This window comes from Megascapheus bottae, chromosome 7 (assembly GCF_031878675.1).
Source record: "Megascapheus bottae isolate mThoBot1 chromosome 7, mThoBot2.hap1, whole genome shotgun sequence".
In the NCBI taxonomy this organism is placed as follows: domain Eukaryota; kingdom Metazoa; phylum Chordata; class Mammalia; order Rodentia; family Geomyidae; genus Megascapheus; species Megascapheus bottae.
In genome coordinates, this window is record NC_143515.1 from 36,628,942 (window position 1) to 36,645,299 (window position 16,358).

Sequence of the window (16,358 nt, forward strand, 5' to 3'; positions counted from 1 at the left end):
CAGGTTTAAAATAAAACAAGCCTTGATAAAACTACTAATCCCAGAAGGCACTGCGCGCACCTCTGGGCGCCAGTATGAAGTCTAGTCAACAGAGTAGGCGGGCTGAGGGAGACCATGGAGAGCAATTCGAATCCCGGAGAAGTTCAGTCGCGGGAGAAGAAGCCGCCCCGGCGAAATAGGTAGGACGGCCTTCCCTTTTCATCTTCCTAGGCCTGCATTTGGGGAGGGAGGAGAAGTTGCAGCCCCCGGCCCCGGCGCAGCCTCCTCCTGCTGTCTGGAGCCGCCCTGACAGTTACTGCGGACAGACGGTGATGGTGGTTTTTCTGTCAGCGCCAGGCGTTGTGGGGACCCGGGCCGCGGAGCCCACCCTGACACACGCCTCCCAGGGTGGGACGTGGATGGGACGTGGGGGGCGCTGTGCCCGCTCGGCCGACCCCTGCCGTCCGGTGACGCCGCCGCGGAGCCCGGCTGGGGACGGGGTCCTGTCCACCCATCCTGTCGGGGCAGCTTCAGAATGTCTACTGAGACTGGTTTGTTGTTGTTTGTTTGTTTGTTTGTTTGTTTGTTTTTTAGAGACCTGGCCAAGAATCTCTCGAATGCTAAATTAAAAGACCTTCATCTGGAGACCGCTTGGGATGTAAAGGGGACTAATGTGGTGGGGGAGGAGGGAGAAGGAACAAAGGCCAGCACCAAGGTTAAGAAGGGAGGTGGATAGGATCAAAGTACATCATCTACGCGTCTGAAAATGTCATCACGACTATTAAGATGTGCAAAAAAAAAAAAGAATCACCATCCCCTGCCTCCTGTGGAATGGCCTGACAGGGGAAAGACTTTTACTTCCTAGGGTAGATCCTAGGAGAAATAGCAAAGCAGTAACATTCTCCCAGTAAGAGATTCTTTAAAAAAAAAAAAAAAAATGACGAACTTGGCTTTGATTCACCGAAGGAGAAAAGCTGTATGGCAGAAACTTGCTTTTGACTCTTGCTCTTGTTTTTACCTCTTTGCTTTCTTACTTCCCCAAACCCTCTACCGGAAGTCCTCTGTTGGACACAAACATTACAGTTCTCACGGCAACTAATTTGAATCATAACCTAACGAATGGGAGTCACCACAGTCCTGGCAAGTGCAAACACATGTATCTGGGCACATTGTAGACAGAGAAATGTGTGTGTGTACATATATATATATATATATATATATCCTATTAGACCTCAACACCCCCATTATGAAATAAAGTGTAACAAACTGATTTAAAGTAAATTTAAAGTTATCTTTATATGCAAAGGTAGTTCAATGGTGGCTATGTACCCAACCTTGGTTTCAGAAGCCTGCAACATGCTAAGCAAGGAATTTAGTTGAATCTGGACTTTAAATCTTTAGTTTCCTTTGGAGCTGATTTATTTATTTATTATTTAATTTTATTTATTTATTTTTTTTTTGCCAGTCCTGGGCTTGAGCTCAGGGCCTGAGCCCTGTCCTTGGACTTTCTCAAGGCTAGAGCTCTACCTCTTGAGCCTCAGCACCATTTCCGGCTTTTTTCTATGTATGTGGTACTGAGGAATCGAACCGGGTCTTCGTGCATGCTAGGCAAGTACTCTACCACTAGGCCAAACTCTCAGCCTTTTTATTTTATTTTATTTTATTTTTGTCGTGGGGCTTGAACTCTGGGTTTGGGCACTGTCCCTGAGCTCTTCAGCTCAAGGCTAGTGCTCTACCACTTTGAGCCACAGGCCACTTTCAGTTTTCTTGTAGTTAATTGGAGATGAGTTTAATGGACTTTCGCCCACTCGTGCTTTGACCCATGATCCTGAGTAGCTAGGATTACAGGCGTGAGCCACCAACGCCCTGCTGGAGGTGAATATTAAACACTGTTTATAGTTATTACTCCTTGCAGATCTCTTATCAATAGGTTAGCATTAACTATATATGTAAGATAACTTCACTAATCTTAAAACTTAGTTGAGTATTTGAGACGATATGGAAGATCCTCATCTTTTCTCTTGCTCTTGTTTACTTCAGATAGATTTGTACCAAGATTGAGCACCTACAAATCAGGTGGACGGAGGTAAACAATATTTATCAAAACTATTAAAAGTCTAAACCCATGTACATAAAGTCATACAGGATAAGACTAAATGAAAGGGGCTTTAGGATATGGAAACAAGAGGTTTATCTTGTGTGATTGTTGTTCCTAATGTACTATGTCTCTTCTCTTTTTTGCCCTTATGGTTAATCTCATATTGTTATTGTATATGACTTTGTTACCTGGTATATTGTATATACACTTATTTGTTTATTTGAAATAGAAAAGGGAAGTGGGGAAAACAAGATGTTTGGGGAACAAAAACGCGAGAAGGGGTATCAATGTGTGAGAAATAATGCACCTACTACCTGATGAATGTAACTAACCCCTCTACAAATTATCCCGACAATAAAAAAAAGAACAACTTTTAAAAGTCTAGCTGATAATGTCTACCTCATAAGTTGGGGCTGAAGAACTTTGTGGCAAGGCATCATTTCCCTCAAACAAATATTTAGGAGTTTAATAGAACTTAAATGCTTCAGTGAGTTTTTACGGTAGTGAATGTTTCTAAGATCAATAAATATGGTCCAAGAAAAGAACATCAATCATTGTGAGGCTCTGAGTTTAAAACTCCAGTACCAAAAAGAAAAAAAAAGACTTTACCAACCTTCTCCTTTACATGATAGCATTTAATTTTACTGTATTACAAGGAAAAAATTTGCATGGCATTGCACAAAGTATTAATGATAAAAATCACCTTTTTCCAGAAATATTTGAGAAAACATCTCCATTTGAGCTGAACACAAAGTGCTCTCAATCTGGAGCTGCACCATCTAATCTATGACCCTTGAAACTATGTGCCTAATGCATGCTTAAAATGGGACTAATCTAAAATAAGATGTGCTCTAAGTGTAAAACACACAGGACCGGAGAAGGGTAATGTGAGGGATAATATAAGGTGGTTATTAAGCATTTGTTGTGAATAAAAGTAAGTATGGTCCAATGTATAAAGAATCATTTCCCTTTGTATAGAGTGTTCTCTGGTAACAAAAAAAATTGCTAAAGACATTCAGAAAGATGATAACAGGTTGAGAGACTCCCATGGACAATTCAGGTATGAGGCTTCACATTTGTTTGTCATTCTTCACAAGACTACACAAGAGACGGGCAACTTTGATCCTGTTTCACAGATTGAGAGATTGAAGTTAAGAAAGTTGCAGTTTTTTAAGTAATACCCCAAAAGTATCTGACTCAGAGTACAGTTAGAGGCTGAATTGGACTGAAGGAGTTTGTATGTTTCAACTTTGCCTTTAGATTACATATGAAGACAATTTATTAAAATACCAAGTCATGAAGAAAACTTCCAAGAGGAGTAATGAGGTGAGAGTTTCTGGAACCCAATTGAACTCTGTGGATGCTGAAAAGGATAAAAATGATAGTCAAAGACACTTTGAACTGCTACCTCCAGAAGTCACTTTAAAAATTTTCAGCCAACTGGACATTCAAAGTTTGTGTAGAGCATCTATGACTTGCAGGAACTGGAATCACACAATACAAAACAGTGACTCCATATGGAAGCCTCACTGCTTATCTTTAAGAACTGTGTGTCAGCGAGAAATAGATGATGATCTACAAAGTGGTTACTCCTGGAGGGTAAGTTTCACTTTAGCTGTCTACCATGTTTCTGATAGTGTTGCAATACTGGGTTTGAGACAACTCCAACTTCTGCTTGGAGAAGTTAGAATTTCATATAGAGAACACCACAGAATGTATTGACCACTTTAGGGAATGACTTTAAATGGAGTTACTGTGTTTTTATCCTGCTAAACACAGTCTCCATGCTATTTCCCATGAACCATTTGACATTTGGTTTTTTGTTTTGTTTTGTTTTGTTTTGTTTTTTTGCCAGTCCTGTGCTTGAGCTCTCAGGTCTGAGCACTGTCCTTGGACTTTCTCAAGGCAGGAGCTTTACCACTTGAGCCTCAGCACCATTTCCAGCTTTTTTCTATGTATGTAGTACTGAGGAATCGAACCCAGGTCTTCGTGCATGCTAGGCAAGCACTCTACCGCTAGGCCAAACTCCCAGCCCCAACCATTTGACATTTTTTAAAGCCCAACATGAGGAATGTTCCTCATAACCATCCTCATCCAAAGCCTTCAGTCTGTGCACACACACACACACACACAACACACAGGTTTACAATTTACTAATGCATATGTATAGCAATGTAAGAACTTAATTTCTCAGCCCTGTGAGTCAGCTGCTCTGCTTTTGAACAAACTTACCAACCACTACCTTGATCATGATTTTCCCCTTTTAGGTAACACTACTGAGAAATTACCAGAAGAGTAAAGTGAAACACGAATGGCTAAGTGGCAGATACAGCAACATATCCTCTTCCTTTAGCCTACCAGAGACAATCATGTATCCAATGGATGCAGACACATGGGGGGAAATTCTAGAAGCAGAGCTGGAAAGATAAGTGAAAAAAATCACACATATTCTAAAACTAAAATGACTCATAAGCTGCAAAAGATGATTTTTATTTGTTCATATTTTTCTCCAACTTTAAAATTTTTATGAACATTTAAAAGAAAGAAAAGAAAAGAACATTGTAAAAGGAAAGTTTCATTTTTATTTTGTACTTTAGTAAAAAAATTCTTTTACTGTGATGAAAAATTATGAGATGTTTTTCTAAGAAAATACTAGTAGAAAATATTTCAAAATGTATTACTTTATATATTTGCGTTAGTATATGATATTACTTTAAATGAAACCGTTTCTGGTTAATGAACATTCAAACACTTGAAATTGACTTAAATAAGAAATGATAATTAGATTTGTGAGAGAATTAAGTGAAAATAATAATCATGTATTTGTTTAAACAAATAGTACATTTCCATTTCTATAGCTTCAATATTTTCCATTTTAGTGGAATCAAACTGGATTATCACATAGTAAAACTATTGTGTTCTATAACTGGGACTTTTAGAAATTAATCTGATTTTAGAGCAAAGGTCATCAGATTAAAATTTCCATTTCTTCCCTACAAACCTGACGCTATACTATGGGAAATGCTATACAATATGTTTTCTCAGGGGATCTTTCTGACATCGTTAGAGCACCATTTAGTGAACTCTTCATAGACATCAAAACAAAGGGCTTTTCTTGGTTTATTTCTCCACCTTTACAAAAAAAAATATTCTAGAGAACCTTTAAAACTTGACTTTGTTAAAGTTATGACTCCCCAGGAATCTGAAGAGTTTTTCCAGGAAACTGAAAGCTTTTATTTCATAAAAATAGATAAATCCATCCTTTACCAGACTGTTCATTCTAAATCTGGTCAATACCATAATAAAAAAAAGTCATTATGAAATATTTTAATTAGGATAGGATTTTCTTCTTTGTGCCTTATAGCACAAAACACATGAGTCTGGGCAAGACATATTTAACAAGCAATGGTCAGAAAGATGCCCACTGCCTACAAATTCTCTTTGTTGGAGCAAACAAATGAAGATTCTTACCTACTTCTTAGAATTGGAATTTGGAAAATCCAGCAGTTCTTTTTCCCTACCTCACTGAGTCACAGTTTCCACTAGACAGCATTTTGTACTTTTCTCCATCTTCTTCCATGCCCAATCAAGAAACAATTCTTACAGATTTTATTACCCAAATATTCATATGTAATCCAGTCCTCTGTCTTTCTCTCTGCTACATTACTGAATTCTGACCAGTATTATGAGGTTATGGTTGCCACAATAACTTGTTATTCCTGCCTCTAATTCCTTCCTTTTACTATCAACAGTATATCTTTCTAAAACCCCCAAACTGGTAAACTCCAAATTTAATTCAAGTAGAGATCAAACCCTTAAGTTTGCTTTTCTTTCAATTATTATCATTGTTGTTTTTATGTAGTTGTTCAAAGATTACAATTCCGTAAGTCAGGTTGTTGTGAGTGCAATGTTTCTTGGTCTATCTCATCAATTCCTTCATTCTTCCCCATCGTCCGCTTCTCACCTTTACCCTCAAGTTGCATAGTTCATTTTTTATATAATGTACATTGAATATAACAACTGTCTTTGCCAGTAAGGTTTTTTTTTAATTTTTAATTTTTTTTTTTTTGCCAGTCCTGGGCTTGAGCTCAGGGCCTGAGCACTATCCTTGGACTTTCTCATGGCTAGAACTCTACCATTTGAGCCTCAGCACCATTTCTGGCTTTTTTCTATGTATGTGGTACCGAGGAATTGAACCTGAGTCTTCGTGCATGCTAGGCAAGCACTCTACCACTAGGCCAAATTCCTGGCCCTGCCAGTAAGGTTTTTAATAATGTCTGGCCTACATCTATGCTTCTTCTCTTACACTTGTCCCATCCTGTAACTTCTAGTTCCATGCACATTCTCTCCATTTTTGCCTTGAAACAAGTTGTTTGACATACTTGAAATAAACCATTCCAAGCATGACCATTCTGGATTAAATAGCCCTTTTAAGATTCCCTAACTGCTTTGTTTATGGAACTCTCAAGGCTAATATACTGCGATGAATTGTCTCTAGTATTTGCTGTCCTTTTAAACTGTGAAATTCTTAGTGGCAATCGCCATTTTTAATTTATTTTTGTGTTCATAAAACCTGGCACTTAGTATATGTTCCATAATGATTCATTAACTTATTTTTATTATTTATATTTTAATGATAGAATGTATACTAAAATTTACATAATTATAAATAAAATGTAGTATAGTATAGTATTATTGTATGTTGATAAGACTGTATTGAAATGTAGTATATTTATTGAGATATGTGAAATGTTTAATTTTAATGTTAATATATGGGCAATTGTCATAGATTTTTTTTAATGATATAAGGATAAAATAGGAAAGTAGACGTTTTTGGTTATATATTCAAATAAATGTTTGAAAATCAACTCAGCCTCAAAATTAACATTATTTTACATGATTGATTCACCCCCAGTCAAAATTAAGTATTATGTTTACAAGTTAGTGGTATAGACATTAGTTTGGTTTTTTTTTTTAGTACTATTATGTTGAAGTGATTCTTTCTATAATAAGTTATAAGCTCTGACCACAGTCTGAGAAAGATTTGCAGCTTAATGATCATTTGTAAGGTACAGGCTTAAAATGGACCCTATATTTATCAGATCAAACCACTAGTGTCTGAGAATGTGGAGCTGAATGGAGGAAGGCCTGAGGTTTTTTGTTGCTGCTTTTTGTTTTTAGTTTTTTTTGTTGGGGCTTGAACTCTGGGCCTAGGCACTGTCCCTGAGCTCTTCAATTCAAGCCTACCACTCTACCACTTGAGCCACAGTACCACTTCTGGTTTTTTGGTGGTTAATTGGAGTTAAGAGTCACACAGACTTTAGTGCCCGGGCTGGCTTTGAACCACAATCTTCAGATCTCAGCCTCCTGAGTAAGATTTCAAGCATGAGCCACTGGCTTCTGGCTTGGAAGGCCTATTCTTACTCAGATAAAAGCATAAATGATACATAAAAGAAGTGGGATTACTGGGATAGAGTAATAAGCAATTGCCAAATGTTTTAAATTTGTAATCAGTTTAAGATTTAGTGCTTAAAAAACAAGTTTAGGGGGCTGAGAGTTTGGCCTAGTGGTAGAGTGCTTGCCTAGCATGCACGAAGACCCGGGTTTGAAATCTTTCTAAGGCCTAACTAGGAAAACTTCTGTTGCTTTTGTTTTTCCCCAACCTGAGTTCTTCATGTTTGGCTACAATACACTTTCCCTATGAAGCTCTCTCACAAATAGAGAACTAGAGAGGAATAACAACCAGTGGAGATAATTATAGCAAAACAGTTTTACTCTGCACAATAAAATAACACTATGAAAGAAAGACAATAGAAGTAGAAAGAAGAACAGAGACTGAGACTAAAAGTAACAAAATAAAGCAAGGAATGCAAGCCTAGTTATGATAAAAAGTTTTGTATTCATACTCAATAGAACTATAAATAAAAGCTACTTTTACTTTTAGCACACCCATTCTGAACTTTCCTGAACTTTCTAGTTCTTGCCTAGTTGGGTCAGGATGAATAATAACTTACAATAAAACCATACTGTGCAATCACCAACACTAACTTGTCAAGGACAATTTTTAAAAAGATTTTATTAACAGATTTTTTACATCATATTTCAAATGTCATGTTTAACAAACAAGTATTCAAGAAGGGATTCTCTATATATAATCACTGGCACATAGATTTTAGAACATAACTAAAATTAAGCTGAGGGTTTATATGTCATACATACATATCAAATGATAATGTAACATTATGTCTATAGAGTATATATCCCATCATATTTTTTATGTTTATGTAATTATGTTTATATCTCCAAGACCATGTCCATAACCTTGGGTACCCAAATATTGAGTCATCACTTTTGGACTGTTTGGATATAATATCCACATATCAAGGAGACCATATGCCTTTTGTTCCTTTCATCTTGGCTTATCTCACTCAACATGATTTGCTCTAGTTTCATCCCACTTCCCAGCGAATGTCATTTTTTCATCTTGTCTGTTGGCTATGTAGAATTGCATTGTGTGTGTATATATATATATATCACATTTTTTTATATCCATTCATCTGCATCTGGGTTGTTTCCATCGCTTGGCTATTGTGAATAGTACAGAGATGAACATGGCTGAGCAGGTGTCATCATATCCTAGGTTATGATGCTCAGGATAGACCTTCCCAACAATCCCGCCATACCACTCGTAGGCATCTATCAAGGAAAGTTCGTTTTTGTTTTTGTTTTTTTGCTAGTCCTGGGTCTTGAACTCATGACCTGGGCACTGTCCTTGGGCTTTCTCAAGGCTAAAGCTCTACCACTTGAGCCTCTCACACTACTTAGGGCTTTTTTTCTATGTATGTGGTACCAAGGAATTGAACCCAGGTTTTCGTGCATGCTAGGCAAGCACGCTACCACTAGGCTAAACTCCCGGCCCTCAAGGAAAGTTTGTTTTGGTTTGGTTTGGTTTGGTTTTTGACAGTCCTGGGCCTTGAACTCAGGGCCTGAGCACTGTCCTTGGGCTTTCTCAAGGCTAGCACTCATACCACTGGAGCCACAGCACCATTTCCAGCCTTTTCTCTATATATGTGGTACTGAGGAATTGAACCCAGGTCTTCGTGCACGCTAGGCAAGCACTCTTACCACTAGGTCAAACTCCAGGCCCGAGGACAGTTTTTTTAATAATCATTTTCTTCTGAAGCAATGAGTTTTTTGAGCCCTGTAGGGAAGCAATGAGCTGCCTGTTGTTCATTTCAAAGTGTTAATGGGATAAAATTTTACAATCTAACTCAATGAAAGACTGATAGAAAATACATAGTTTTTTTTTAAGCTTTCTGAAAACACTTGGAAAACCCTTCAGCTTTTTGGTGGGCTTTTGAGTCAACTGGACAGCTTCCTTATTCTCAGTAGCTAATTTAAAACAAAGACTTTTCATCACTGTTGGTATTTTCACTCATCTTTCTTCTCTCTGACACCTCTAAATATATGTGTATTTTAATTTTTTCTCTAAATTTTTGATTTTGAAAAATGTTAGACACACACAGAAGCTATGATATAATCCCCTGGTGATCACTGACAGCCATGTTTTCTTGATCCCTGTCTTGGCTAAAGCCTTGAAACCTTCATTTGGTTGCTAGAGAATTTTTGGTTAGTCAAAGGTTGGGGAATAGGGTGTTCTGTACACTCTGACATCCTGACTTCTACATATTGGGTGCTGGTGGTACCTCCTCCCAAGACAACCAGAAGTGTCTGCAAACATTTCCAAATTCCTTTGAACGAGGACAATGCTCTCCTTAAGAAACTGTGGTCTAGGGGGGAGGCAAACAGGTACCAAGACATGTGAAAGGGTATCAATGTATGTGAATTAATGCACCTTCTATCTGGCAAATATCATGTAACCCTTTTACTAATTACAATAAAAAAAATCTAAAAAAAAAAAAAAGAAACTGTGGTCTAAACTACATTAGAACAAAATCACACCACCATCTACACATTTCATTGAACTGAAGCATTTCAAAGAAGATTTACGAAATATTTGTCCCCTAAATAATGTTAACATATATTCCACACACACACACCTATATAATCACATCATGAACAGAAAAGAGAATGTGAAGAAAAGGTGAATATGAGCTAAGTACTTTATATACATTTATGAAATAGAGTAGTGAAACCTGTTTATTTTTTTTTAAAAAAAGGAGTGTGATGAAGATTGGCACCCAGACACTGCTTACTCTGGACTCAAGATGATTTGATGTGTTAAATAGCACTCCATCAGCCATGATGGCTACACAGACATTGAGTATAGACAGCTATCAAGATAGGCAGCAAATGCAAGGTGTAACAGAGTTAAAAACAGAGCAAGACCCCATTTGCTCTGAACTGGATGCGGAAGGCATGAGCCCTCCTCCTGTGGAGTCTCAAACCCCAATGGATGCTGACAAGCAGGTCATTTATAGACAGACATGATGGCACACATCTATGGTCCCCACACTCAGGAGGCAGAGGCAGAAAGAAAATCCTAAATTGAAGCAGTTTCTGGATTGACCTAGGCTAAAGAATAATATTTCAAGAATAAAGAAAAAAAGAAAAGAAAAATATATTGAGACCCACATATTTTCATTTTGTGGTGCTGATAGTAGAACTTGGGCTCTGTGTATTTGGGCAAATTCTCTTTCATGAGCTTCCTTCTAGCACAGGCCTAGCTGATTTCATGGGAGGATTCTACCAATATATGAAGAAAAAAGAACAGCACTGCTATTCCATGTCTCTCAGAAAATAGAAGAGGGGAGAAGACTTTTCAGCTCACTATGAACTAAGCCTCACTCTGATGCTCAACCAAAGACAGTACAAAACAAGAAAAATGGTATCCCTCATGAACTTACATCAGTAATCATCAGTAACATACAAAGAAATCAAATCCATCATCCTGTAAAAAGAATAACCCACAGATGAGGCTGGGAGTTTAGCCTAGTGGTCGAGTGCTTGCCTAGCATGCATGAAGACCTGGGTTTGATTCCTTGGTACCACATACATAGAAAAGCTGGAAGTGCTACTATGGCTCAAGTGGTAGAGCTGTGGCCTCAAGAAAACCCAAGACAGTGCTCAGGTCCTGAGTTCAAGCCCCAGGGGTGGGAGGGGGAAAGGACTGGTTCAGTATTTTTTTTTTTGCCAGTCCTGGGCTTGAGCTCAGGGCCTGAGCACTGTCCTTATACTTTCTCAAGGCTAGAGCTCTACCACTTGAGCCTCAGCACCACTTCCGGCTTTTTTTTTCTATATATGTGGTACCAAGGAATCGAACCCGGGTCTTCATGCATGCTAGGCAAGCACTTTAACCACTAGGCCAAACTCCTGGCCCCTGGTTCAGTATTTTTAAAAAATTAACTGATGAGGTCTCCATGATGTCTTACCTATTGATAGAAGAATGCACTGGACAATAGTCAACATTCAATTGTAGTTTAAAAAACAAAACTACAATCAAGTTAGGTACTGGTGGCTTATACTTGTAATCCCGGGTACTCAGGAGACTGAAATTTGAAGATCCTGTTTGAAGCCAATCTGGGCAGGAAAGTTCATGAGACTCTTATCTCCAATTACCAAAGAATACAGATGTGGAGGTATGGCTTAACTGGAAGAGTACTAGCCTTGAGCAAAAAAAAACCCAGAAAACAAGAAACCTCAGTCAAAGCATCCATGCCTTGGGTTCAAGCCCCAGGACCGACACCAAAAATAAACTAAGCAAAAGGCAACATGGGATGGGGTGGGGGCAGAGGAAAATGGGGACATTCTTACCTGAAGAAGGACATTTGTGAGAAGACCTACAGCTCACCTCATGAAAGTGAAAGACTGAATGCTTCCCCTGAGGTAAGAATAAAAGATGCTCCTTTTCAGTTCTGAAATGGAAGCTATCCCCCCGTGTAGTATGACAAGGGAACATTTAACATCTTAAAAAAATAAAAATGTTTGTGTGAACAAATACCAAAAAAAGGAGGGATTGCTGGGCACTGGTGGCTTATGCCCGTAATCCTAGCCTCTCAGGAGGGTGAGCTCTAAAGATTGCAATTCAAAGCCAGTCCTGGCAGAAAAATCTATGAGATTCTTGCCTCCAATAAACTATAAAAAAAAACACAGAAGTTGAACTGTGGTAGAGCACTAGCCTTGAGACAATGCCCAGGTCTAGAATTCAAGTCCCAGGACATTATATGAATGTATGGAAATACAATAATGAAATCTTTTTCTACAATGCATATATACTAGTAAAAAGTCTAGCTTTCACATAGCAATCATACTTCATCATTTAATAACTAGCCAAAATCAAATTTTCCTCAACTGGACACAGAAAAGTGTATTTTCAAGCTTCTGAGTATATTCCAATCTACTTATGAAAATCAATCATAGAATTACTTCTGTAACTCTAGTGATTTTTGTATACCAACAATATATAATGACAATTTTTGAAAGAAATGGCAATCTTATTTTTCCCAATGATTGTTATGACCTTTTTCAAACATTCAGTAAAGTCAAAAGTACTATTCCACTGGATGTTTAATTTGTATTTATCCTGCTATAAGTAAAGATCAGATTTTTGAGTGATTTTAGATTAAGGAGGATAGACCTCTACTTATGACATATCTCACAGTCATTTCTCTTACCTTGTCACTTGTTTTATGATTTTGCTTAGGACTCCATCCACATCACCGTTAAGATCTGGTAAATGCCAATCTGCTGCCAGCAGAGGGTGCAATATTTCTATTAAAACCCAGCAAGTGCTTGGTTGACACTGGGATTTCCTCTGTGCAGCCATGTTTGCTGAAAGAAAATCTCAGATGTTAGAATTCATCTGAATAACAGGACTAAAATCAGTTTTGCTTATCACAGATGGGATGGTTAGATGAATGGATCTAGGATATAAGCCCCCCAAAACTAATATCCTTTATTGCTAGGAATGTAAGAGCTCAGGATTCTAATAGAGAATTCTTGTCCCATCCACCCTTTAATCCTTACCTGCTCACTGCAAAGGCACCTACTTTGTTTCCAAAAGCACAATTAAGGGCATTCAAACTCAGCTTTTGTACTTTTTGTCCAAAAAATGGCATGAGTCTTTATTCTGTGCAGGTGTTTTCAACCTGATGTTTCCATTGTTGTTCAGCTCTGTAAAACTGAGTCCTGTGAATGTATTTTCACATTAATGTGTGTGAGCTCTAAGGATATTGGCTCCAGAGGCTTAGAATTAAACTTTTTCTGATGGAATTTCTTAATTTTTTAAAAAAAATATTTTTAAGTACTTGTATAATGGAGTTGCTATTTAGCAACACAGTTTGAGTACAATGCATCTCAATCTATATCACTTCTTTGAACACTCTCTCCCACCCTTCCCCTCCCACCCTTCCCTAAATCTTTTTTTCCCCCTGTGGTAATATATAGAGGGGTTACAATTACATTGGTCAGGTAGTAGGTGCATTACTTCTCACACATTGATACCCCTCATGTTTTGGTCCCTATTTCCCCCCTCTATTCCCTCCCAATCCTCTTGTTTTGTTTTGTTTTTAGGATATACACTGAATTCTGGACTGCTTTTTTATTTAACTACTCCTTTTCCACTGACCTCACACCAAATCCCTGTGTTTATTTTCTTGAACTGACCTTGCCTTTCTAAGGAATTACCCTATTTGAGATTCCCTTGAAACTACCATTTTTTCAGGTAATGCATTATGCATTTTCATACCACTCAATATATACATTTATATGTTTATAAGCTAAGTATAGCTTCCACATATAAGGGAAACCATGCAACGTGCTTTGACAATATTTAAATATAAAGAAGTTTCTCTCCTTTTACCAACATTGTGTATAAATTCTGGTCTTTTACATGAAAAGACAGTTAAAGGATAAAAACACTTTGAAAATTATGTTTTTCTTCTTTTCTCTCAAATTTACAGAAAGAATAAGCCTGGAGGGGCTTTAGAGAAATAAGCAAGGTAATCAAAATTAATATACATGATTCCATTTCATTTAAAAAGCCTGCTATGTGCAAAATTTGAATTTTATCTCCTGGATTTCATGCCTTAAACTCTCTCTCACACACACACATCCAATATCCATATATCAAAATGTATAGAAAACTGTGCCTAACTACAGTATATATTGTATTTATGAATCAAGGCATCGACTAAGATTAGTATCCACAAAAAAATAACAATAGCAACTCTTACTTGAACACTTACTGTATACAAAGCACCCTCCAATAACTCAAGAGGAATTCCAGTCCTGTAACTGCCCTTAATTAGCCATGTGAGTAAATTATCTCTGTCTTGGGGTTTCAACTGTAAAATAAAGATGACAAAATATCTATCTCATATCTATTTACATATCTATCCAGATATAGATAATGAAGATTAGCCGTCATACCCCATACCTGTGTGACACATCTTAGCATGCCTTTGCCTCTACTAATTATTTCAGTCCATGAAAACATAAAAATTAACATACTGTCTTAATACATGCTTAAAACGTGTTTAAATCGTGAAAAACACATTTTAGCATGTGTTTTGAATAAATGTTTAACGTGTTTTAATATACTGTGAAATGTTTTAACCAGGCTAAATTTACCTCCCCAGCATTTACCATTTTCTTGTGGTAAAACTTTCAAAACACTTTCTCTCAGCCTTTTGAAACATACACTTTTGTTATCTCGGATCATCCTAGGCCTCATTTTGAATTAACTTTTGTATGATTTCTGAAATAAAGGAATTTTGGGGGGATTTGGGTGATTTTACTTTGATTTTAACAAGTTTTAGCATTTGGATTTTATGTAGCTCTTAGCCTTTTGTCACCTCTATTTTTATTTTCTATATTTGATATAACTTATTTTAGCTTTGTCATGATTTTCCCAATCTAAATTTATGGGTCTGGAATTTTTACTTTTTATCTTGTCAATACTAGAGTTTCTGAGGTATACTTTTTATCCCTTTTCTTTCTTTTTATTTAGCCTAAACTTTTTTTAATTTTAATTCATTAAATTTTAGTTATAACCTGCATTTTCTGAACTTTTTGTTGTTGTCCTTTTAATATTTTTTCTGATATTTCTGTATTTGATCAAATCTTTTTATTTTCTAAATCATTTTTTACCCAGTTCCTCTTGAAGTTCATTTTTTTATTCTTTTCACTTAAATTCTTATTCAGAGAGAGAGAGAGAAAGAGAGAGGAGTGTGTGTGTGTGTGTGCGTGTGTGTGTGTGTGTGTGTGTGTGTGTGTGTGCCAGCATTGAGGTTCATATGTTTTCCTTTTGAAATGTGCTTTCTTTTGTCTACAATTTCTTTTTTTTTTTGCCAGAACTGGGGCTTGAACTCATGGCCTGAGCACTGTCCTTGGGTTTTCTCAAGGCTAGAACTCTACCACTTGAGTCATAGCACCACTTCCAGCTTTTTATTATGTATGTGGTACCTAGGAATCAAACCCAGGTCTTCTTGCATGCTAGGCAAGTATTCTACCACTAGGCCAAACTCCCAACTGCTGTCCATGATTTCTTTTTAAATGCCTCCCCCATGCACCCCCTTTTCCTCCTCCTCCTTCCTTCCCTCTACTCCCTCCCCTTCCTTCTTCCCAAGCAGTAATGATGGGTTATAGATTGAGAAGGAACATGGCTGTGGTGCTGTCCACACTATGCATGGGAATCTTAGATACTTGCTTCCTTCTGTCATCTCTGCACTTAGCTTTCTGATCTGCCGAATTCAGTGTTTATTTCCAAAAAGTACATTAACTGCTCATGCCCAGTACTCAGGAGTGACAGCCCCTTCTCTTAGCTCTAAGCTTCCCTGGGCAATGTATTTGAAATGGTATTGAAATTTCTATTTGTTACCTTTTCTAAACCCAGAAGCTTCAGACATATTTAAGTAGTCTACACGCAGGGCAGAGACTTAGGCAGAAAATGCTTCTTTGTTCTGTTTTCCTCACTGCAGTAAACCATATAGCCTGTTGCTCACACCAGAAGTCCACAAAATATTCAAGTAAGTTCTGTCCATTAGACATTCAGAATATACCCTGCCTCTTCCCCTTCTTTTTTTTCTGCCTTTTCTCCTTCTTATCAATCTCATTGCTTATTTGGACTGCCACCAGGCCATCCCAATCACCTTTGCATGCTACCAGGATCTTTTAAAATATTACATTATAAACCCCATCAACAAGTTTTCATTGTGCCTCAGACAAATCAGAGCCTCAGTTGTGTGTCCCATCTGTCTTGTCTACTCTTCCTCTCCTGCTTCCTCACAAGGATCCTTTGTAACAGGTCAAGGTCTTTTTC

General features: G+C 37.5%; 1 protein-coding gene and 1 long non-coding RNA gene across 2 annotated transcripts; both read left to right on the plus strand.

Annotated features, from left to right (window-relative positions):
- The first annotated feature begins 9 nt into the window (after positions 1-9).
- On the plus strand, positions 10-786 carry LOC150060644 (uncharacterized). The gene is made up of 2 exons (XR_016536136.1): positions 10-179; positions 574-786. It is a non-coding gene; the product is annotated as an uncharacterized LOC150060644 (long non-coding RNA).
- A 1,441-nt stretch (positions 787-2,227) lies between these two features.
- Fbxo48 (F-box protein 48) lies at positions 2,228-6,665 on the plus strand. The gene is made up of 2 exons (XM_090336770.1): positions 2,228-3,676; positions 4,345-6,665. Exons 1-2 carry the CDS (start codon positions 3,374-3,376, stop codon positions 4,504-4,506), a joined length of 465 nt encoding a protein of 154 aa, XP_090192896.1. The 5' UTR covers positions 2,228-3,373; the 3' UTR covers positions 4,507-6,665.
- The last annotated feature ends 9,693 nt before the right edge of the window (positions 6,666-16,358 follow it).